This window comes from Heterodontus francisci, chromosome 27 (assembly GCF_036365525.1).
Source record: "Heterodontus francisci isolate sHetFra1 chromosome 27, sHetFra1.hap1, whole genome shotgun sequence".
NCBI classification, from domain to species: domain Eukaryota; kingdom Metazoa; phylum Chordata; class Chondrichthyes; order Heterodontiformes; family Heterodontidae; genus Heterodontus; species Heterodontus francisci.
The window spans coordinates 55,076,643-55,102,553 of record NC_090397.1 but is presented as its reverse complement, the minus strand read 5'-3'; the positions used below and the strand labels follow the sequence as shown (position 1 = coordinate 55,102,553).

General features: G+C 44.8%; 1 protein-coding gene across 1 annotated transcript in view; it reads left to right on the top strand.

Moving 5' to 3' along the window:
• snd1 (staphylococcal nuclease and tudor domain containing 1) overlaps positions 1-25,911 on the top strand; it is a 1,066,795-nt gene that overhangs the window by 802,939 nt on the left and 237,945 nt on the right. Inside the window, exon 17 of the mRNA XM_068059385.1 lies at positions 1,763-1,951. Within this exon, the coding sequence (XP_067915486.1) occupies positions 1,763-1,951 (189 nt within the window). The remainder of the gene's footprint in view (positions 1-1,762; positions 1,952-25,911) is intronic.

Sequence of the window (25,911 nt, the reverse complement as noted above, 5' to 3'; positions counted from 1 at the left end):
GGGTGTACCTACCCCACATGGACTGCAGCGGTTCAAGAAGGCAGCTCACCACCACCTTCTCAAGGGTAATTAGGGATGGGCAACAAATTATAGCCTAGCCAGCAACTCCCACATCCCATGAATGAAAAAATAACCTTTGACATTTTATTTTATTTTTTTCTCTTCATATATCCCCTTTTCTTTCTTCCTCCATTTTTCCCTTCCACCTTCCTCTTGCACTCTCTACTCATGTTCATTCCTTCTCCATCTTGCCACTTGCATCTCCTCTTGCTCTGTCTGCAGGTAGCTACTTGCTTGCCCTTCCTGCCACTCACCCTTTCCCTCTTTACTTGATGTCGTTTCTTTTAGTTTTCCCTCTCACCCTTTCCTACTCACTCACCCTGTTCCTAGTCTCACCCTTCCAGCGTGCCCCCTCTCCCCCCACCCACTTGTGGGCAGCTCATTTTGACTTTACACAATTGTGCCAATTAGGTCTTAGTGATCCTGGGCAAGGGGACTTGAAACTTCAGTATATTTTTTGTTTTCTTTTTGAAAAAAGTATTCACTCACTCCTTAAGTGAGTCCAGATTACTGATGCTGCAAGAAACATGAAATAATCCATGCAAAATCCACCAAGGAAATGGTTGATGACGCACCCAGGTTAATGGCCATATCTGTTAGTGTTAATTCTATCTCCTTATGCTGTCAGACTCCTTAACTCCTGCTTGTCATTTTTCCATTGCTGTATTTGTCAGTGCAGCACCAATTAAACAAATGTATATGTTTAAAATACATGTTTAGGGCATGGGTCATGCTGTCTGTTGGAACACTCTTCACCTCTCAAGACAGTCCAAGTTCAATGTGGACTGAAGTTTCAACTAGCTGAGAGAATGTACAAAATTAATTTAAGCCACTTTTAACCCAGTTCCGACTGGACACAATTCCACAGCACAAAACTACCTAGATTTAGGTGAGGAAAGATGAGAGGATGCTGGAGTGGAGCATAAACAGTGGCATGGATTGGTTGGGACGAATAGCCTGTTACTGTGCCATATATCCTATGTACCTGTAGTTTACCAAGAAACACAAAATTTATGATTTTTTGAGAGGCTGCAAAAAGGACTTGCATTTATATCACACCTGATCACTTCTCTGATCGTGTCAATGTGAATCAAATACAATTAAATACTTTTCGAAGTGCCCATGACTCTTGTAGGCAGCCACTCCATGACATCAAAGCCCCACAAACAGCAGTCAGGTTAAAGACCAATTAATCACTTTTGAATTCGAGTTCAGTAAATCTGGCACCAGATAAAATGACCATGAAAGTTTCTCAATTGTCATAAGGGCTCAGCTGGTTCAGTAATGTCCTTTGTGAAAGAGAGGTACCAGCCTGGTCTACATGGAGACTCCAATCTCACATTGTGGTTTTGTTAACCTGGTCTACATGGTGATCCCAATGTCACACTGCACAGTACTGTTGGCCTGATCTACATGGTGACCCCAGTCCCACACTACGCGGTTGACTTTTAATGCCCTCAAAGCGTCTAGGGATAAGCAATAAGTGCAGCCTTCCCAGTCTTGCCCGCATTCTAAGAACAAGTAAAAACTTGTCCTTAGGTATTTCTTTGTATTTTATGCATTTCTGTTTTATAGTCTTAACTGTTGTGCCTTGGACATTTTTAAGAATGATACGGCTTTGGATTAAGAACAAACCTCTGCAAGTTGGGAATGTTTCTGTAAATCGCTTCAGTAAAATGTTAAATTTCTTTTCCAATTTCAGGTGGAGGTAGAGGTGGAAAGCATGGATAAAGCCGGAAATTTCATTGGTTGGCTGCACATAGATGGGGTCAACCTTTCCGTTGCCCTTGTGGAGAACTCTCTCTCAAAGGTCCACTTCACTGCAGAACGGAGTTCCTACTACAAAGCACTCCTGTCAGTTGAGGAGCCAGCCAAGCTGAAACGGGAAAAGGTAGGAACTGACTGGGAACATTTATTTCTTATGAAAAGCAGATTAAAAGTTTCTTAAACACTACAACTATCTGTGATCATGTCGATGCCTATGGTAACAATCGGTGTGTAATTTGCAAGTGAATGATATACAATCCACCCTTGGAATAACACTCCCAGATATAGCATTCCATATAAACTAATAACTTCGAGGTACTGCATAAATGCATGTCGTTGAGTTTTGTTTTACATATTTCTTTAAAGTTTTGGAGAAATGATGAAGAGTTTCTTTTCATTTAAAAACAATTGAGTTCAGAAAATTTTAGCATTCTTGTCTTGTACTGATAAAAAGCGAATAGTGTTCTGGTTGTCTGAAGATTTTCTAATTAATAAGTGAAACCTTTTGCTGGGCTCCTATGGTAGAATTATTTCAGTATCCCATCACTTGAGAGTTTTTCCTAACTCTGAATAACAGGCAGCTGTTCACACACAGCTGACCTTACAGCTTCTCACAATACAAATCCCTCAGTCCTCAGCAAGCTCACTTCATGTGAAGTTGCTATCCACAGCACTTTACAAGCAATCAAGTTTTACATTTGTCCATATTCCTTTTGAAGTGTTAGCAGGGAATTCTGAAGGCATGACAGACACCATGAATATATTTGAACAAGTTATCTATGTTCCTTCCCATCCCTACGGGGCAGCAAATCAAGAAATCCATTTCATCGCAAGTTGGCCACATTTCAGCTAGAAACCATTTTATTTTGTTCCTTTGCCACCCAGATATCTTCTGTCCATGTTAGTCAAGTTAAGTTATGTTTGTGCACTTCTCCGTTTTAGCTTCCCACTGTCTGCTTCAAGCACTCCCAATATCGCCAGATGCAGAGTCAAGTTCTCTTTGCTCTGTACCCAACTTCAGGAGAGTGATTTCTGCTGACGACAGTGTTGATTTTCTACTTCTTGTACCAATACATCCTATGATGCGTGAATCCCAACCTGTACAGTATTGTGGGCATTTTTTAGTGTGGACCTGCGCCAGCTGGTTTAAAAGCTGATGAGCAGTTACTGAACATCAGAATTTTTGTTAGATGAATGGAACCACACCCCCACCATGGATTTAATGCTTCTATGGAGGGAGCAGAGAAACTAGGAATAAGACTATTTTTGTAATCCAGCAGTACACATAGGCTAGCATACTGTCAACAGGGTGACAAATGAAGAGATTTGAAAGCCTTGAACTGCAATCGTGAATCTCGAGCATCTTATCACTGTTATCTTGGTCCTTGTAAGTTTTATCCTTGAAACACACCCTTGCCTGTTGTAAATTTCAGTAATGTGGATCAGTAAATTTGTCAGCTAATATGCAGATTGCAAGCTTACTTAACTGAGAAATGCCACCACTTCATTTTAGTTGCAATGATTTGGGGTTTTATTTGTGAGGAAAATTACATACCTTGTATATTTTGTGGTTTTATAATTATGATGCTAGGAAGCACAATGAAAGTGCAGTCCATAGGGGCCCCTTTGTGGTCTGAATGGGTTGTCATGGGGTAGAAATTGGACCTTGTTGCACCCATTTAATGTGTGTAAAATGGAGCCAACAAGCTGCAGTTTCGGGAGCTGCCATCCTGCTTCCCTGGCAGCTGCATAAACAGGCATTAGGCTACTTGCAAATGGAAATGAGGACCTAATGTCTGTTTTAGGCACTTTGGCAGAAATTGATCTGTGGTGATTGGGCAGGCTTAAGACTGGGAATTGCTGACAGCGAGACAGGTAGACCTGTGGAGGTGCAACAGGCGCCAGCAGCTCATCCAGTTTATTTGCATGGATAATGCAATTTCATCCTATCATAGAATGATACAGTACAGAATTTTGATTGTGCCAATTCCATTACAATTCCACATAATAGGTAGCAGTTGGAGCTTACCTTACAATACACATCCTATTCATTCACAACCTATAGGGTTATAATGGGCCAAGCTACTTCCCAATGTATGGAGTTCCAGTAGATCAAGCTCCTTCCCACTCTGAATTTGCACTAGGCGTTGACAATGTATAAAATTGCAAATTATGTGGAATTGTAATAGAGCATTTTATGGAATGAAGTATTAAATTAAAGTCCTGTGTGCCTGCTCTAGTGGTTCAGTTGGGTGTTAAAGATTCCATGGTATGATTGAGAAAAGCAGCAAATAGTTGTCATGGCCAATGAAACCAAACAAAAGATTGATAATTCATCTGATTTGCTGTTGTGCAACATGATCGTATATACCCATGTTGCCTGTATCCATCTTGCACCAAATTCCATTTACCCCTGTGCTTGCTGACCTACATTGGCTCAGTTGAGCAACGCCTCAGTTTTAAAATGCAATCATTCTTGTTTTCAAATCCTTCCATTGTATCACCTCACCCTATCTGTGCAACCTCCTCTAGCCCTCAAACCTTCAGCAATCTCTGGGCTCCCCCAATTCTGCTCTCTTGCACATCTCAGATTTTATCTGGCTCCACAATTGGCCACCATGCCTTCAGCTACCAAGGCCCTAAACTCTGGACTTCCTCCCACCCCCAAACCCCTCTGCCTCAGTATACCCTCTTTCCTCCTTTAAGGCGCTTCTTAAAGCCTAATTAAGATCTGTCCTGATATGTCCTTGTGTGGCTCAGTGTCAAATTTTGTTTGATAACGCTTCTGTGAAACACCTCTGGACATTTTACTATGTTAAAGGCGCTATAAAAATACAAGTTGTTGTTGTTGTGCGACTTTGCGAGTGCTGATTAACTGTTGTGTTTGTCTGTTTGGTTTATAACTGTCTTCAAAAGATAGCTTTTTGTGTGTAAAGCACTTTGAGGTATGAAATGCATCCGAAGTGCAATTGTTGTAATATATAAATGGCAGCACATCCACTCACTACTGTTGTACAGAATGACATTGAAGGTTTCACACTTTCCCATCCTGTAGATTGCTGATCAAAGAATATTGCAGTAATGCACCAATAGCCTTCACTGAGCACGGGTAAGATCAGGGAGGTTGGGGGCAGGTGCTCATTCCTCCACTTTGCTGCAATATGTTGGAACTGAGCCTTTTCACAAATGTTTTCTATTTCCTTTTAGATCCAACTATATATTTATGAAAATTAATGTGCATCTTATTAATTGAATTCTAGGTTAGATAGAATTTACTCCACAGAGAAACAGACCGTTCAGCCCAACTAGTGTATGCCGTTGTTTATGTTCCACACGAGCGTCCTCCCACTACTTCATCTAATCTTATCTGCATTTCCTTTTGTTGCTTTGCAATCAGAGGAAGGCATTAATGACTACTTTAATTAAATTTAATTCTTACAGCTAATTGATTTGCTGCATTGTGAATCAGGCCTGTTCACCTGTACCAGTGGTAGTACTTGGATTGAGTCAGGTTTAATGTGGCGAGGCACACCCTGCCTGGAACTTTGGGGTTTGAAGATAGTGTCACGCTCTTGTTTTGCACCCATTCTTCCCCCACCCCCCACAAAAAAAATAAAGCAACGATTACATTTCCCAGGAGCTTCTAGAAATGAGCTTCTAGAATTGAGCCTCAAATGCTGCTCTTGCACGCATCTCAGTCTCTGGGTAGACCAATTGCAAAGCAGTCAGTGAGAAACAGCGGAAAGTGATAAGGGATTGTCGCTGTTCCTCAGACTGTGAAAGCCAGAGAGGATCATCCGAGGCCAATAGCACCCAAGGGGGTCCCTGTGATTTTAGTTTTAGCTCTGGAATAAGCACAGATGTGTTTTATAATTCACCTCTGAAGCTCTTGAATAATCTTGTCTTTTTAAAAAAAATTTCAATCATTCCTGATTAACTTTGCACACTGAGACTGGGTTAATCACGGTGGCAGAGATTCCTTTGTCTATTATGTCTCAATAGTACTACGTGCCTTTAATGTAGAGAATGGAAAAGCACCAGCTCTCATCACTGGTATGTGGAGAATATTCTGCAATTTGTAGGTCAGAGGCAAAATGCTTACTTCATTCAATTTTTGTATCATGTGATTTTCTTCTCCCTCCTTTCAAAGCCAGCCATGTAAATCATGAAGTGCAAGTAATTATTGTAAGTGATTACCTCCAAGAGCTTTCATAACACCGTATAGAGAATTATGGAGTGATCAGATTTTTAACACTGAGTTGCTTGGGCTAAATGCACTTGTGCACACATCAACTTCAGAACTACTGAGGAGTTTGGCAAATCAATGACTTTGGAATGACCTTGTACTGATTGTTGGTACTGTTATTCCCTGACTTTTCCTCCAAACTTGCAAAGCAGAAGCAATTTGCATTGATATAGCACTTTTAATATAGGAAAACATCTGAAAGCTCTTTCAAGGCGTAATAAAAAAAAAACTGATATCAAGCCAAAGAAGGAACTATTAGGAGGTGACCAAACGTTTAATCAGAAAAGTGGATTTTGAGGCAGATCTTAAAGGAGGAGAGGAAGGTGTAGTAGCAGAGGGGTTCAAATGAAGGAATTCAAAACAATAGGGCTACAATTGAGCTACATCTTTTCTCGCCACATGTTCCATGTCTTGATTACCTTAATTCGTGGCCTACTGTTACATCATCCTGCATGGTAGTAGAGCGGGAGCAGTCATTTTTCACAATTTTTTCAAATATTGAATAGCTGCATGCACACATGAAGATCAACAAATGGATAACAAGAAGTAAATTGTACTGTAGAACATGGCAGGGATTTGAGGACATCAATTACACAGCAGGCATATTACCAATCAAGCTGTATAATAAAAACAAATATAGCAAGTAAATGAGGCAGTCAAATAAGGAAATGACGTCCAAAGCTAAATCATATATCTTTTCGTCAATGCAGGTTGCCATTGAAGAAGAAAATATTAAAGGGCTGGATGGCTCATTGGGTTAATACACTAACCTTTTGCCTATGGGACTAGAGGTTGGTCTAACTCCCAAATGATGGGCTGGAACTGCTTGTTGACTGTAATATTCATTTGTGAATTGAGCACAAGGCATTCTTAATCTAGTTCCTAAATGATTTAAGTTCACAGCACTAAATGTCATGTCACTCAGATAAGGGAAAATGAAGATTGGTGTGGGATATAAGTGTTGGTGGCAGCTTTGCCTTGTCCTGACCTGTCTTGTGCCTGAGGGAACACTTGACACAGAGGCTTAGTACCAAAAGAAACAGTGAGTCAAAAGAAACGCAAAAAAATTGCCAAACAGTTTAAAGGACAGATGAATGGGATGAAACCATGGAGGAATCTATAAGTAAGGATGAGGATTTTGGTTTTGATGTGTTGTAACATTTCGAACAAGTGGAGTTCTTGGGGTTAAAGGAAAACAGTATAACGTGGGACAGGGTGCCACTGGTGGTGTTTTGAGGAATGATGCAGCGAGGGAGAGGGTGAAGGAGTCAGAAGCAGGAATAGAGAGCTGGTGACAGAGGAAGGAGTGGAAATGGGGAGAGAGTGACGGAGTGAGGAGCGGTAATAGGGCATAAGAAAGGAGCAGCAATAGGGCGTGGTGAGGGAGTAAGGAACGTGAATGGGAGAGGGTGAACTAGTAAAGAGTATGAATGGGGAGAGGGTAACATAGTAAGGAACGGGAAAGGGGTCAGGGTGACAGAGTAAAGAACGGGAGTGGCGACAGTGCAACAAAGTAAGGAGGGGGAATGGGGCAGGATGAGCGAGCAAGGAGTGGGAATGGAGCTGACTGACTGAATAAAGAGCGTGAATGGGGAGAGGGTGAGAGTAAGGAGCGCAAATTGGGAGAGTTGGAGTCGTACCTAGCACAAAGTAAGATGGCTGTAGTTGTTGGAGGTCAATCATCTCAGCTCCAGGACATCACTGCAGGAGTTCCTCAGGGTAGTGTCCGAGGCCCAACTATCTTCAGCTGCTTCATCAATGACCTTCCTTCAGTCATAAGGGTCAGAAGTGAGGATGTTCGCTGATGATTGCACAATGTTCAGCACCATTCGTGACTCCTTAGATACTGAAGCAGTCCGAAATACAGCAAGACTTGGACAATGTCCAGGCTTGGGCTGATAAGTGGCATGAAACATTCACACCACACAAGTGCCAGGCAATGACCATCTCCAACAAAAGAGAATCTAACCATCTCCCCTTGACATTCATGGCATTACAATCGCAGAATCCCGCACTATCAACAGCCTAGGGGTTACCATTGACCTGAAACTGAACTGAAGTTCTTTCTTTTGGGCCTCCTTATCTCGAGAGACAATGGATACGCGCCTGGAGGTGGTCAGTGGTTTGTGAAGCAGCGCCTGGAGTGGCTATAAAGGCCAATTCTGGAGTGACGGGCTCTTCCACAGGTGCTGCAGAGAAATTTGTTTGTCGGGGCTGTTGCACAGTTGGCTCTGCCCTTGCGTCTCTGTCTTTTTTCCTGCCAACTACTAAGTCTCTTCGACTCGCCACAATTTAGCCCTGTCTTCATGGCTGCCCGCCAGCTCTGGCGAATGCTGGCAACTGACTCCCACGACTTGTGATCAATGTCACACGATTTCATGTCGCGTTTGCAGACGTCTTTATAGCAGAGACATGGACGGCCGGTGGGTCTGATACCAGTGGCGAGCTCGCTGTACAATGTGTCTTTGGGGATCCTGCCATCTTCCATGCGGCTCACATGGCCAAGCCATCTCAAGCGCCGCTGACTCAGTAGTGTGTATAAGCTGGGGGTGTTGGCCGCTTCAAGGACTTCTGTGTTGGAGATATGGTCCTGCCACCTGATGCCAAGTATTCTCCGAAGGCAGCGAAGATGGAATGAATTGAGACGTCGCTCTTGGCTGGCATACGTTGTCCAGGCCTCGCTGCCGTAGAGCAAGGTACTGAGGACACAGGCCTGATACACTCGGACTTTTGTGTTCCGTGTCAGTGCGCCATTTTCCCACACTCTCTTGGCCAGTCTGGACATAGCAGTGGAAGCCTTACCCATGCGCTTGTTGATTTCTGCATCTAGAGACAGGTTACTGGTGATAGTTGAGCCTAGGTAGGTGAACTCTTGAACCACTTCCAGAGCGTGGTCGCCAATATTGATGGATGGAGCATTTCTGACGTCCTGCCCCATGATGTTCGTTTTCTTGAGGCTGATGGTTAGGCCAAATTCATTGCAGGCAGACGCAAACCTGTCGATGAGACTCTGCAGGCACTCTTCAGTGTGAGATGTTAAAGCAGCATCGTCAGCAAACAGGAGTCCTCTGATGAGGACTTTCTGTACTTTGGACTTCGCTCTTAGATGGGCAAGGTTGAACAACCTGCCCCCTGATCTTGTGTGGAGGAAAATTCCTTCTTCAGAGGATTTGAACGCATGTGAAAGCAGCAGGGAGAAGAAAATCCCAAAAAGTGTGGGTGTGAGAACGCAGCCCTGTTTCACACCACTCAGGATAGGAAAGGGCTCTGATGAGGAGCCACCATGTTGAATTGTGCCTTTCATATTGTCATGGAATGAGGTGATGATACTTAGTAGCTTTGGTGGACATCCGATCTTTTCTCGTAGTCTGAAGAGACCACGTCTGCTGACGTGGACAAAGGCTTTGGTGAGATCAATGAAAGCAATGTAGAGAGGCATCTGTTGTTCACGGCATTTCTCCTGTATCTGACGAAGGGAGAACAGCATGTCAATGGTCGATCTCTCTGCACGAAAGCCACACTGTGCCTCAGGGTAGACGCGCTCGGCCAGCTTCTGGAGCCTGTTCAGAGCGACTTGAGCAAAGACTTTCCCCACTATGCTGAGCAGGGAGATTCCACGGTAGTTGTTGCAGTCACCGCGGTCACCTTTGTTTTTATAGAGGGTGATGATGTTGGCATCGCGTATGTCCTGGGGTACTGTTCCCTCGTCCCAGCACAGGCATAGCAGTTCATGTAGTGCTGAGAGAATAGCAGGCTTGGCACTCTTGATTATTTCAGGGGTAATGCTGTCCTTCCAGGGCCTTTTCCGCTGGCTAGGGAATCAATGGCATCACTGAGTTCCGATTTGGTTGGCTGTATGTCCAGCTCATCCATGACTGGTAGAGGCTGGGCTGCATTAAGGGCAGTCTCAGTGACATCATTCTCCCTGGAGTACAGTTCTAGGTAGTGCTCAACCCAGCGGTCCATCTGTTTGCGTTGGTCAGTGATTATGTCCCCTGATTTAGATTTGAGGGGGGCGATCTTCTTGATGGTTGGCCCAAGAGCTCTCTTCATGCCATCATACATTCCTCTGATGTTTCCGGTGTCTGAGGCCAGCTGAATATGACTGCATAGGTGTTGCCAGTCGTCGTTTGCGCAACGCCTAGCTGTTCTTTGTGCAGTACTTCTGGCTGCTTTAAGTGCTGCGGATGTTAAATCACTGGGGGCTTTCTTGTAGTTCAACAGTGCAATGCGCTTAGCGGCTATGACAGATTCCAGCTCTTCATTATGAGATTGAAACCAGTCTGCATTTCTCTTCGCACTTTTGCCGTAGGTGGTCAAAGCTGACTCATAGATGGCGTCTCTGATGTGGGCCCACTTGGTCTCAGCATCCCCTGTGGGAGTGTTTTGAAGGGCTGTTACAAGTGAATTTAGAAATTTTTGTAACAGCTGTGGGTGAGAAATTCTGCTCGTGTTGATGCGCGGGTGGCCCTTCTGCTTGGAATGATGCAACTTCTTTGGTCTGAGTCTAACCTTGCTGCACACCAGGGAGTGGTCGGTGTCGCAGTCCGCACTGTGGAAGCTGCGTGTCATTTGAACACTGTTTAAGGCGGCTCGCCTTGTGACAATGAGGTCTAGCTGGTGCCAACGACGTGATCTTGGGTGCCTCCATGAAACCTGGTGACAGGGTTTAGTGTGAAAGAACGAGTTGGTGATGCAGAGGTTATGATAGGTACACAACTCAAGCAGTCTCTGCCCGTTCTCATTCATCCTTCCAACGCCATAGCGCCCAAGGCAGGAGGGCCATGAGTCATGGTCGGCCCCAACCCTAGCATTAAAGTCCCCCAACAGGAATAGGTGTTCGGTGTTGGGGGATGCTGCTAATGATGTTATGGAGTTGTTCATAGAACTGGTCTTTAGCTTCAGGTGGGGAGCAGAGTGTTGGAGCATAGATGCTGAGTAGGTGTACTGGACCAGAGGTGGTGAGCAGTCGGATGGACAGTATGCGTTCCGAGCCATTTGAGGGAGGCTCTATCATGCTGAGCAAGGAGTTTCTGATGGCGAAGCCCACTCCATGCTGTCTTGGTTCTTCAGGATCCCTGCCCTGCCAGAAGAAGGTGTAGTCTTGCTCTGCTAGAGAGCCACTCGCGGGGAGGCGAGTCTCCTGAAGTGCTGCAATGTCCACATTGAATCTACTGAGCTCGTTGTTAATGATGGCGGTCTTGCGAGAATCGTTGATTTGTGTAAGGTCTTCCGACAGGCCAGGACACATAGTTCTGACGTTCCAGCTTGCAAAGCGAAGGGCTGGTACCTTCTTTCCTTTTTTCATGTTGTTTGGTGCGGTGTATCAGTCCACCTTTCGGGCAATGACCCTGAGCTCCAAGCACCCATTGAAGCAGGCAGACTGTGGCGGGACAGAACCTTATTGACCGGGGGCTGCCCGGTTTGAGGCGGGCGGTAGCTGTCCAGTGAGGTGCAATGACCTCTCCCACCGACAAAGGCAACCCGTGGCGCCCAGTTTCTACGCCAATTTATCTGGACTTATAACCTGTAACTGCTGCCTTCCGTGTTGTTTTAGTTGCTGTGAGGCAACTATGGAGTGACCTCTTCATGGCGCATGCCTGGGCAAATTTATGGAGGTTGAGAGTTGCCCAGTCGTCAAAACCCCCCTCTCGGCCTTTCTGGTGGGGTCCAAAGGAGTGCAGGACACGACGTTTGGCACCAGTATGGCTGCAGGAACTGCCGGAAACATGCCAAAGGTGACACATGACCGCCTACGGGGTTCCGCTCCGGATTTTCTGTTAGGGTTTACTCCCTTAGCCTTGGTCTCTCCCGAGACGCCCACAAGGCAGTGGGGTTGTTGGGGCCCCTACACAGGTGTAGGATGGTGCCGGTGGGAGGAGGGGATGCAAGGGGGAGGGGTAGAGGGAGGGGGTGGGGGGGGGGTGCAGGGGAAGGGGGTGCGGGGTGAAGATGGTGCGAGGGGGGTGCGTGCTGGGACGGGGTTGTGAGGGGGTGAGCTGAGAGGGTGGAGCAGGGAAGGGGACGGGGGTGGGGGGGGATGGAAGTGGGGTAAAGGACGGGGGGGGGGGAAGCTGGTGCAGGTAATAAGCCATTTCCTCAGTGCCCGCCATCGACGTCCGGAAAGCTCATCCACGTCCTTCGGGAGGTGAAGCATCATTTGGCAGACTTAGAGGTGATTACATTTTCTAAGGGTTTTTTTTTGCTGGTTTAAATAAAGGCATGCAGCATTGCCGACAGTGCGCTGCAGATGCTCTCCGAGCCATCTCCCGCGGGCGCTTTGAAGTTGCGGCCGGGGGGGCCGTTCGTGGATTTTTTGGGTGTTCGGGGCACCTTTTCTCAGGACTTCTCTCGGGTCCCGCAGCTCCTTCTTCACCTCAATGGACTTACCGCATGCCGTGGCTGCAGACACTCTGGACTGTGAAGACAGCAGGATCGGAGATTGAAGTATCGGCAGCTGTGCTCGTCAGTTTCATCCGGATCAATTTCATTGAGAAAACAAAGAGCAGGTGTGGCTGGGGGAGGGCAGTGGGCCCAGGTAACATACACTAAACTAACTGTTAGGATTTAGATAGGGCTAAAATGAACTGATTTAAAGAGCCAGGGGAATTTAACCAGTTTAAGAGGGCAGATTGGGGGAGAAAACGTTCGGGATGGGAGCAGATGGCCATGGATAGAGTTGAACAGCCAGGGAGCTTCCAGCCCAGGAGCCATCTTGAACTGGAGTAGCCATATAAATACTGTGGCTACAAGAGCAGATCAGAGGCTAGGAATCCTGCGGCGAGTAACTCACCTCCTGACTCCCCAAAGCCTGTCCACCTGTGATGGAATACTCTCCCCTTGCCTGGATGTGTGCTGCTCCAACAACACTCAAGAAGCTCGACACCATCCAGGACAAAGCAGACCACTTGACTGGCACCCCATCCACAAACATTCACTCCCTTCACCACTGATGCACAGTGGCAGCAGTGTGTACCATCTACAAGATGCACTGCAGCGATGCACCAAGGCTCCTTAGACAGCACCTTCCAAACCCACAACCTGTACCACCTGGAAGGATAAGGGCAGCAAGTGCATGAGAACATCACCAACTACAAGTTCTCCTCCAAGCCACACACTATCCTGGCTTGGAACTATATTGCCATTCCTTCACTGGCGCTGGGTCAAAATCCTGGAACTCCCTTCCTAACAGCATTGTCGGTGTACCTACCTCACATGGACTGCAGCAATTCAAGAAGGCAGTTCGCCACCACCTTCTCGAGGGAAATTAGGGATGGACAATAAATGCTGGCCTCGCCACCTAAGCCCACATCCCATGAAGGAATAAAAATGAAAAAAATGAGGGTGACAGAGTAAGGAGCAGAAATGTGGCAGCTACACAGGTAAAATATTGAAGGGGACAGAGGGGAAAAATAAGGGCAAAATTCTAAATTTTGTTTATAAGCTGCATGCTGATGCATTTTCTGCTGCTTTTGTGCAATGTAGATGTGTTTCTGGAAAAAAGTCAACTGGTTGACATGACTGAAGGAGCTGGACTTAGATACAGTGCTGGAGCAGCATTCAAATATTCATCCCTCAACCAATATCACTAAAACAAATATCTGGCTTTTTACCTCATTGTTGTTTGTGGGAGCTTACTGTGCACAAATTGGCTGCCACATGTCCTTTAGAACACTGATTCACAGGCTCAAAAAGGGACAGGACTGGTTACTAAATATCCCTGGATACAAGGTGTTCCGGAAAGATAGGAAGGAAAGAAAGGAGGAGGGGTGGCAATATTGATTAAGCAGAATATTACAGTGGAGAAATCATGGATTTTTGAAAGAGAAATCATGTTTGACAAACCTGTTAAAGTTTTTTGAGGATGTAACTAGCAGAATAGATAAGGGGGAACCAGTGGATGTGATTTATTTGGATTTTCAGAAGGCTTTCAGTAAGGTCCCACATAGGTTAGTAAGCAAAATTAGAGCACATGGAATTGGGGGTAATATCCAGGCATGGATTGAGAATTGTTTAATCGACAGAAAACAGAGTTATTCACAATCTATATCAATGATTTGGATGTGGGGACCAAATATATTATTTCCAAGTTTGCTAATGACACAACACTAGATGGGAATGTGAGTTGTGAGGAGAATGCAAATAGGCTTCAAGGAGATTTAGACAGGCTTAGTGAGTGGGCAAGAACATGGCAGATGAAATATAATGTGGCAAAATGTGAAGTTTTATCCACTTTGGTAGGAAAAACAGAAATGCAGAGTATTTCTTAAATGTTGAGAGATTGGGAAATGTTGATGTCCAAAGGGACCTGGGTGTCCATGTTCATAAGTCACTGAAAGCTAACATACAGGTGCAACAAGCAATTAGGAAGGCAGACGGTATTTTGACCTTCATTGCACGAGGATGTGAGTACAGGACTAAAGGCTTCTTGCTGCAATTGTGTAGAGCCTTGGTGAGACCACACCTGGAGTATTGTGTATAGTTTTGGTCCCCTTTCCTAAGGAAGGATATACTTGCCATCGAGGGAGTGCAACGAAGGTTCACCTGACTGATCCCTGGGATGGCGGGATTGTCGTATGAGGTGAGATTGAGGAGACTGGGCCTATATTCTCTAGAGTTTGGAAGAATAAGAGGTGATCTCATTGAAGCATACAAAATTCTTACAGGGTTTGACAAGGTTGATGCAGGAAGGATATTTCCCCTGGCTGGTCGGTCCAGAACCAGGGGACGCAGCCTCAGAATAAGAGGTAGGTCATTTAGGGCTGAGATGAGGAAGAATTTCTTCACTCAGAGGGTGGTGAATCTGTCGAATTCCGTACACCAGAGGGCTGTGGAGGCTCAGTCATTGAGTATGTTCAAGACAGAAATTGATCGATTTCTAGATATTAAAAATGTCAAGGGATGTGGGGATAGTGCAGGAAAATGGTGTTGAGGCAGAAGATCCTACTCCTGCTCCTATTTCCAATGTTCCTATGGAGAGAGAGGATATCCTGCAGCGGTCAAGGGCAGAATCTATTTGGTTAGATTTAAACATTTGAGCTGCCATTAAATTACTGGATGTATTCTTTGACCAGCAACCAGTGTGAAAAATAGAGGAGCAAATTTGCAGGGAAATTACAGTGAAGTGCAAGATCTATAGAGTAGTGATATTGAAGACTTTAATTATCCTAAAATAAACTGAGATAGTAATAGCAGGGCAGAGAGGGAGAAGAGTTTCAGAAGTGTATTCAGGAGCATTTTCTGGATCAGTAAGTTTCTGGCCCAACAAGGAAGCAGGCATTGCTGGATCTAGTTCAGGGGAATGAGGTGAATCAAGTGTCAGTGGGGGAGCATTTAAAGAACAGTGATCATAGTATCATAAGATTTAGGTTAGCTATGGAAAAAGGCAAGAAGTAATCTAAAGTATAAAAATACTTAATTGAAGGAGGGACAATTTCAGTGGGTTGAGATCAAACCTGTCCTGGGTAAATTGGACTGAAGGATTGGCAGGCAAATGGTGAAGGAACAATGGGCTGCCTTTAAGGAGGAGATGATTCAGATACAGTCGAGGTACATTCCCACAAGGGGGAAAGGTAGGGCAACAAAACTAAAGCTCCCTGGATAACAAAATAAAGAGAAAGATGAAGCAGAAAAAGGGAGCATATGGCAGATGCCAGGTTGATAATATAAGTGAGAGCCAAGCTGACCATAGAAAGTTCAGAGAGGCACTGAAAAAGGGAATGAGAGGCAAAGAGAGTATATGAGAAGAGACTGGCAAATAACACAAAGGGAAATCCAAAAGTCATCTTTATGCATATAAATAGTATAAAGGTAGTAAGAAGAGGGGTAGGACTGATTAGCGACCAAAAAGAAGATCTATGCATTGAGGCAAAGGGCATGGCTGAGGTACTAAATGAGTATTTTGCATCTGTCTTTACCAAGGAAAAAGATGCTGCCAGAGTGATCGTGGAGGTAGTTGAGATACTGCATCGGTTAAAAATTGATGAAGTGGATGCATTAGGAAGGTTTGCTGCACTTCTAGTTGATAAGTCACTGGAACCGGATGAGATGCATCTGTGGATGCTGAGGGAAGTGAGGGTGGAAACTGTAGAGGTACTGGCCATAATCTTCCAATCCTCCTTTGATACAGGGGTGGTGCCAGAGGACTGGAGAATTGCAAATATTACACCCTTGTTTTAAAAAAAAAAGGTGCAAGGATAAACCCAGCAGCTATAGGCCAGTCAGTTTAACCTCTGTGGTGGGAAAGCTTTTAGAAATCATAATCCTGGTCAAAATTAAGTCATTTGGACAAGGGTGGATTAATTAAGGAAAGCCAGCATGGATTTGTTAAAGGCAAATTATGTTTAAGTAACTTGATTGAGATTTTTGATGAGGTATCAGAGAGGATTGATGAGGGTAATGTGACTGATGTGATACGTGGACTTCCAAAAGTCTTCTGATAAAGTGCCACGTATAAGGCTTGTCAGCAAAGTTGAGGCCCATGGACTAAAACGGACTGTGGCGGCATGGATATGAAGTTGGCTGAGTGACACGGAACAGTATTGGTGAATGGTTGTTTTTCGGACTGGAGAAAGGTATACAGTGGTCTTTCCCAAAGGTCAGTACTGGGGCCTCTACTTTTGCGGTCAAATTAGTACATTTAACCAATTCCATCATCTCGTCCACTTCCTCACATGCAATTCCTGTGATACTCCATCCTTCCCATCCATCTGTTGGATGCCATCCCCTCACTCCCACTCGTCCCATGCCCTCCCCTCCCTCCCATGACATTCCCTTGTTCCCATGCCTTTCCATCCCCATCCCATGCCATTCCATTCCATTCTTCCCATGTCATCGCCTCCCCCCATCATCCCCATCCCTTGCCATTCCATCCTTCCCATGTCACCTCTCCGATGCCACCCCTCCTCCCATGCCATTACTTTCACATGCCACTCTGTCCTTCCCATGCCAGCCCTCCAATATCATTCCGTCCGTCCCCTCCCGCCCCGCCCCTCCCGTCCCGCCCCTCCCGTCCCGCCCCTCTCCGTCCCGCCCCTCCCCCTCCCCTCCCCCTCCCCGTCCCGCCCGTGTCCTCCCCGTCCCTCCCATCATCACCTCAGTCTCTCTATTTTATGTTGCATTTTACCTCGATCTCTCTCCATCTTAATTGGGCATATTTTACCTCCGTGTCCAGTTTATGTTGCATTGATTATATTTTACCTCAGCCTCTCTATTTTTTCTTTAAATTCTGAGATGTCAAAACTGTTTTATTTCAATTTGCCTCCACATCCTTCCAGTATTAATCACCAGTCTCCTCCCCACGCATCTCCACATGCACCAGGCACCACCCACCAAAGATGTCTTCCCCATTCACCAGGTGCCTTACATTAAATCGATCAAAATACTGTCACTCCAAACACACGCTGTACTTTAATGTTACAACAAAATGTTACAATATCTAATTAACCAACTGTCAGCCCAGAGATGTAAAACTTCATTGGACCTTACAAAACACTGCGCAAACCAAGACCAAAAACCCAACAGAAGTTGTCCTATTTTTAAAATGGGTCTCCCTCTGCGATCCCTGTATCACTGGTTGGTTGACATCCTTCCATCTACAAAAGATGATGGACATGCAGCAAACCATATTGATCATATTTAACCTCCGTGTCTCTCTCTTTGATATTACATTGATTAAATTTAACCTCAGTCTCTGTTTTATATTATGGTCTCGTGAGTGCGTACTAAACTAGCCTTTCACTGTATGTGTGAAAACCTTGAATATATTCACTGTAGACTTGATCTCTTGTTTGGAGCCAAATCTAAACACCAAAAAAAGTTTTTATTTGCACAGCTCACCTCCCTCACAGTGGAAAATGGGCCTGATAAGCTTTATGCTGAGTGCTGGCTCCACCCACCAATTCAACCTCCCAACCAATCAGAAAACTGCGGACAGACAGAAACTGCGTATTTTTATTATAGATACCTCAAGGAAGTTAGAATCTTTAAAAGGGCTGAAAGCTTGTAGGGATGGTGGTCAGACTTGCTGGAGAGGGGTTCTTGGATTGCAGGCATAATTTGTCACAGTGTGGCCTTAGCCCGTTGAAGCTCTGCTAATATTCTGATTAACCTTTTACATCCCAGTCTCTGACACTCACCTACAGTTATTATCCAGCAAGGTAAAGTTGTGATGAATACAGAACCTGAACAATATTCCCTTAAGTCTAAATGGTTTTCTTTTTAAATGTTATTTTATAACTGGGTGTAATTGTAATGGTGATGCTAATAGACATAAATTATTAATATCCATTAGTAAGATTTTTTTCAGAATTTCATTTACATTTTCTCCAATTAAATAAAGAATTTCTTCCATAACACTAATTTGGAGTTAAATTTTGCTGAAAAATAGAGTTTAAGGGGAAGGATTTGATTTGATTCATCAATCTAGTTCCTTTCTTTTATTTCCCTTGCTTTTCTCCTTTCTTGAAGGTATCAACTCTTGTGGGCATTGGCAGCCTCTTGTATCTCAGCCAAGTGATAATTCTTCATGTGTGAGCCTCTATGGTGTTGGTGGGCTATTCAGCTGCAGATGAGTAGTCCTGTTATCATCTGGCATGTATGCACTTTCCAGAATGGGTCAATGGACAGCACTCTGCAGAGGACCGATTTCTTTTTTCCCCCATCTCCCCAGTCCCACCCTCTCTTAACCCAGGGGCTTTGAGGCCAGTTGCAGTCTACAAACCTAGATTAGCTTACTCCACACTGAGCAAGGGTCAAACCCAGGACTTACTGCGCTGCATGGCTCAGTTCTGCATCAGGTGGTGCTTTTACTAATAGATCACCAAAGTGATTATTGACAACGCAGCCGGCAGCTGACATCATCAGACTGCGCTAAACTGTGCACAGGCGGAGATTGGCTCCTAGTCTGTGCATGCGCTGCGTTCCGCATTGCCGGGACTGGTTGGCCCATGTGCAGATAACGTCATCACGTAACGCAGGCGGAGACCGGCAGTGGAGGAAGCGGGGAGAACGCTTCCTCTGCCCTCTTCCTCTGCCCACTCGCTCCCCCACCCGCCCACTCACTCCCCCTGCATCCCCCGCCTGCTCACTGCCTCCCCGGCGCCATCTTTAGTCCTGGCTGCTGCCTGACATCCCAGACTGTGACGTTTTAGCGGCACAGAGGCTGCATTGGTGCATGTGCTATTGCAGCGCCACCTAGTGGTTGTGTTGTCAGAAAATGCAGCCATCGATCACTGGGTCAGCTGGCATCCTTCGGTAAAACTTAAACCATTGCAAAAACTATTCATTAAATTCCTTTTTTGTGGTTTCTCTGGGAAAAAACATGTGCATTGTATCTTCTAGAGAGACAGATGGCATGTTACATTGTTCTATCAACATTCTGTGCCACTGACAGAATTTGAGGACCCTCAGCACAGTGAGTTTCTGATCTTGACTGGATATTCAGGTGATCCATTAAACCTAGGCCCCGTGTGCCCTGGTGGATCTAGTGGCACTATTTTGAAGAAGAGCAGGAGAGTTCTCAATGATGTACTGATCAAGATTTAACTCCAATCAGCATCATTAAAATAAATGATCTGGTCAATATCTCATTGCTGTTTGTGGGACCTTGGTTGGATGCAAATTGGCTGCTGCGTTTCCTACATTATCACAGTAAATGCACTTCAAAAGTACTTATTTGGCTGTAAAGCACTTTGAGGTGCCCTGAGATTGTGAACAGCGCTATATAAATGCCAGTTCTTCTATTTTTGTGGGCAGTTTTTCCCTCAGTGGAATAAAGTAGTAAAAGCTGTCCAGTTACCTATGCTGGTTAAAGTACCACTGACTGAGGCTTTGGGCAAACTGCTTGCCCATCAGGCTTTCAGTTGGAGAATATGAGGGAAGAATGAAGATATATAAAGAGAGGGTGGACAGTATAATATATGCAGTAGCGAGAACTATAACTAAATGCACTATGACACTTTTGCCATTCGTCCCTGACCTGTATTGTGGATCTTGTTGAGACAGTCTCAGTACTTATGTGCCCACTGGTGTAGCAGCTTATTTCAGTGAAACAAACCCACATTAGCAAGTTAGTAACCAGATGGACACTTCTTGACTTTAACTGTTGTGGCATACATCAGTGATGAAGGTTAATAGCCTTTGGAGGATTGGATTAAGGGTCAGTGTTCTTAGATTGATGGAGTCGGTGTACAGTAATCTGCAGGTGTTTGCCCTTTGACCCCCCCCCCTTGCTGCAGACTGATTCTGTTTGGGGTCATTAAGTTGATCAATTTCATTCCAATTTAATCCTGAAAATAGGGAAGGACAGGTCGAGCTGACTTTATATTGTTTAATTTAAAGTTTTAAAATAATCATTTCATTCCTTTCAACTTTGATTTTTTTTTCTTTAAAGTGATAGCTTTTCCATTTCAATCTGTAATTTAAGTGTGGAATAGCTCAGTGGTGCACTGTATTGACAAGTTACCCTGCCTGCTCTATATCTCCTGACTGAGTTAGCAAGCAGTATTGGCCAGCCTACCAACTGGAGAGCGATTGTTTTGCTTGACATAAAGGGTGGTTATACAAGGTCCTGTTAAAACACTGCACATTCAAAGTATTACTTTTTACATCAAGGCATTGAGGTCCCAGAAATAGCAATGAAGTGAGTGATCATTTAGAACCATAGAACAATTCCGGCACAGAAGGAGGCCATTCAGCACATCGTGTCCATGCCAGCCGAAAAATCTAGCCGCCCAATCTAATCCCTCCTACCAGCACCTGGCCCATAGCCTTGCAGGTTACAGTACTTCAGGTACATGTCCAGGTACCTTTTAAAAGAATTGAGGGTTTTTGCCTCCACCACCGTTCCTGGCAGTGAATTCCAGACGTCCACCACCCTCTGGGTGAAAAGGTTTTTCCTCATGTCCCCTCTAATCCTTCTACCAATCACCTTAAATATGTGTCCCCTGGTAACTGACCTCCCTGTCAAGGCATCACGCTGGATGTCGCGGAAATGGAGGATTCCCTCCCCCCCACTGTTGTTGACAGGGCCCTCAACCGTGTCCGGCCCATTTCCTGCACCTCTACCCTCACCCCTTCCCCTTCCTCCCAGAACCGCAACATGGTTCCCCTTGTCCTCACTTTCCACCCCACCAGCCTCCACATCCAAAGGATCATCCTCCGCCATTTCCACCACATCCAGCGTGATGCCACTACCAAATGCAACTTCCTCTCCCTTCCCCTGTCAGCATTCTGAAGGGATCGTTCCCTCCGCGACACCCTGGTCCACTCCTCCATTACCCCCACCACCTCGTCCCCTTCCCACGGCACCTTCCCCTGCAATCGCAGGAGGTGTAATACTTGCCTATTTACTTCTTCTCTCCTCACTATCCAAAGCCCCAAACACTCCTTTCAGGTGAAGCAGCGATTTACTTGTACTACTTTCAATTTAGTATACTGTAGTCGCTGCTCACAATGTGGTCTCCTCTACATTGCGGAGACCAAATGCAGATTGACTGACCGCTTTGCAGGACACCTCTGCTCAGTCCGTAAGCATGACCCTGAGCTTCCGGTTGTTCGCCATTTCAGCGCCCCCACCCCTTGCTCTCATGCTCACATCTCTGTCCTGGGATTGCTGCGGTGTTCCAGTGAACATCAACGCAAGCTCGTGGAACAGCATCTCATCTACCGATTAGGCACGTTACAGCCTGCTGGACTGAACATTGAGTTCAATCATTTCAGAGCATGACCCCCATTTTAATTTTATTTTTAGTTATTTTTTCTTTATTTGTTTATTTAATTTAGCTTGTTTCTACTGTGCCTACCCACTGTTTTTTTAAATGTTTGTGCTTGGAGCCAGGGTTGTTCATTTTACAGTCAATTGATACCCTCTCTGTACTAATGCTTTGTCTTTCAGCACACCATTAGCAAACCGTTTGCCTTTGTTCCATGACCTTCTGGTCAGTTATTCTCTGTGACCTTGTCCTATTTACACCTTCTGTTTTGTTATTTCTTGCCCCACCCCCGCTTTACTTGCTTAAAACCTTTTACATTTCTAATATTTGTCCATTCTGATGAAGGGTCACTGACCTGAAACGTTAACTCTGCTTCTCTCTCCACAGATGCTGCCAGACTTGCTGAGTATTTCCAGCATTTCTTGTTTTTATAACAACTCACTCAGTTGTATCAAATAGACAATTGGAAATGGGCAATGAATGCTAGCCTTGCCAACGACATCCAGATCCTGAGAATTAATTAACAAAAAATGAGGTATATCTAATTTTATGGAAAGGTCACAAAGTTTCCTCAAACACCTACTGGGTAAAGGGCCCCTATTTGGGTATAGTTCCCTTGTTTGATCCTGGACTTGTGCTGAATCAGTTGATCTCTTGATGTTGTGCTGCAATTGGCCTCACTGTTCCTGAGCTCGGATGGGTGGTGGAAATCAGCTCGAGCTCCTGCACCAGTCACTTTCTGATGGCCCCTACTGGAGTGCGTATGTGTATATATAGAGTGAGGAGGGGGACGGGAGGTTAACATAAAAAAACCTGCAGGATCACAATGCAGAATAACTACCTGAGTGCAGTACTGCTGGATAACAGGCACCCATGGAACTGAACCCAAGCAAGAAGTCTCTCTCTTCCTGACAATTTCTTTCCAAAAAATTTGTTTTTTTTGTTTGCTTGTTCCTGATTTTCCGTAAAGCAAATGATTTAATAATATAATCCTTCTGGTTCATTGCTTGTTTGTCTTCAACAGCAAGTAATTGATCTGAGAGGATAGACTCTGCACTTGCAGATTTTGGAACAGTTGATAACGGACTTCGCTTGTAGCTATGCTTGTAATTTGGCAAGGCCATGTAGTCAGCGCAATGCAGAGAACATTTCTCAAACTTGTTTTTAATAGTCTAAATGCTGACAGCTTTACATCTGAGATACTGACAGAAATTGCTGCATTTTTTAAAAATCTTGCAATAGAAAGGAAAGCATCAAAGTCACTGATTTTCTATAGGTAGACCAACAAATTCTGTATCACCAGCAATTTCTGCTTGTCCTAAATATAACTACTGTCAGAAATGAAACCAGCAGCTAAATGGTGTTCTGTACAGCTTTTGCAAAACATCTGGTTGTTTTTTTTTTAGTTCACCTATATATCTGGAAGATCAAGAAGGAATTCTTCCCAGTAGATTCTTTCTCGAGCACAATTCAAGCAAGCTTCATTTGCATTTGTGAAGCATGTAGGATATCCTGCAGGGATAGTATGCTCACCTCAAGAGCCAAGAGTGCCTGCTAATTTCCTTGAGTAATGTGCTACTTTTTTGAGTTCAAGAAGGGAAAGGAAACAATCCATCATGCAATTCCTTGGCATCAGTTGAATTAGCTGACATTGATTTCATTTGCAACTCTTCAGATCATTTTTCTCCCATTCATGTGCCGAGATGTCTGCTCTCCTTGCACTTTCTTTGCATGGTTGCAGCTTTATTTTCAAACCACTCCAGGACTCTGGCATACAATCTAGGCTGATGCACAAGTGTAGTATTGGGGGAATTTTGCATTGTTACATGTGGTGTCTTTCAAGTGATGTGTTCAGTCAAGGCCCCTGTCTGGCTGGTCCACTTGAACTCTCGAGATGCCCGAGGCAACAATCCACCCTCATCCAACACCATCAAAAACTGATATACCTGTTCTACAAAATAGCTGCCACGTTTTCCTGCAAAGGCCACTGTCCTTGAAGATAATTCATTGTAGATGAAGTGCATCAGAAGTAATGAGGCGCTTTATAAATGCAAGTTTGTTCTTAATCTTTTTTGAATTAGTGCCATGTCAGTATTGACATAGACCTCATCGTGGCAAGCAGTGACTGGTGATAGCTGAAGAATTAATAATTAAACTGCATGATTAATGGCTTTTTGCTTGTCAGAATACCTCAAGTTTGTAGCAAGGCAAGTCCCTCTCCTCCTGAGAAATAGTGGCAGGCTCTGAGCAGAGAGCTATTTCAGAACTGTGTCGTAAATGTGTCTTGTACAGCCTTATTGTTCCTCAGCCACTTGACATCATGTCACTTAATGCAAGTGCTCATTAGGTTATATTTAGGAATGGGAGTCATGACTTTTTTTTATCTTCCTAGCTACTGGTGCTGAGGCCAATTGTAACTTTGTTTTATTTGTTCCTGGAATGTGAGCATCACTGGCAAGACCAGCATTTGTTGCCTAATTGCCCTTGAGAAGGTGATAGTGAGCCACCTTCTTGAAACGCTGCAGTCCATGTGGTGTAGATACACCCACAGTGCTGTTAGGGAGGAAGTTCCAGGTTTTTGACACAGCAACAGTGAAGGAACAGCAATATACTTCCAGGTCAGGATGGTGTATGACTTGGAGGCAAAGTTTCAGGTGGTGGTGTTCCCATGCATCTGTTGCCCTTGTCCTTCCAGGTGATAGATGTTCTGGGTTTGGAAAGTGCTGTTGAAGGAGGCTTGGCGAGTCGCTGCAGTGCATCTTGCAGATGGTACACACTGTCACCACTCTGCGCCAGTGATGGAGGGAATGGATGTTTGAGGTGGTGGATGGGGTGCTGATCAAGTGGGCTGCTTTGTCCTGGATGGTGTTGAGTTTCTTGAGCGTTGTTGGAGTTGCACTCATCCAGGCAAGTGGAGAATATTCCATCACACTCCTGACTTGTGCCTTGTGGACAGGTTTTGGGAGTCAGGAGTAAGTTATTTCCTGCAGAATTCCCAGCCTCTGACCTGCTCTTGTAGCCACGGTATTTATGTAGCTGGTTCAGTTCAGTTTCTGGTCAGTTGTAACCCCTAGGATGTTGATGGTGGAGGGATTCAATAATGGTAATGTCAAGGGGGAAAGGCTGGATTCTCTCTCGTTTTACATGGTTATGGCCTGGTACTTGCATGGCACAACTATTACTTGCCACTTATCAGACCAATCCTGAATGTTGTCCAGGTCTTGCTGCATGCAGACATGGACTGCTTCAGTATCTGAGGAGTCACGAATGGTACTCAATACTGTGCAATTATCAACGAACATCCCTACTTTGGACCTTACGTTAGAAGGAAGGTAATTGATGAAGCAGCTAAAGATGGTTGGACCTAAGACACTACCCTGAGGAACTCCTGCAGCAGTGTCCTAAGGCTGAGAAGATTGGCCTTGAACAATCACAACCATCTTCCTTTGTGCTCGGTATGACTTCAATCAGTGTAGAATTTATCCGATTCCCATTGACCTTAGTTTTGCTAGGGCTCATTGATGCCACACTTGGTCAAAAGCTGCCGATGTCAAGGGAAGTCATTCTTACCTCACAGCTGGAATTCAGCTCTTTTTTTCATGTTTGGACCAAGACTGCAATGAGACTTGGAGCTGAATGGCTCTGGCAGACCCAAAACTGAGCATTGGTGAGCAGGTTATTGCTGAGTAAGTGCCGCTTGATGGCATTGTCAACTGTCATTGATAGCAATCACTGTCAACTGGAGTGTCAGCATAGATAATACATTCAAGTGTTGGGATTGTGCCTTGAACCCACTATCTTCTAAGCCCCCAAAGTGCATTAGACACCAAGTGAACAGAATGTTTACGTTTTAAAATAAACTGGCTGTCTTCAAGGATCCCAGGAATACAAATAGTTGCCAGTCTGTTAGTGACCTCTTTGTCAGCAGACTGGAAGTTATCAATGGCCCAGACCCTGAAGGTGGAGTTGGTGGGGGTGTAAGAAAGAGGATTATGTCATTGCTAGACAGTGCCCACGATGCAGCTAGTGTATCGGCCCTTAATGCACTCATTCATGGTGAAGACTGTAACGAGATCTGACACCATGCATTACATTACGACTAATTACACTCCACCACACAGCCAA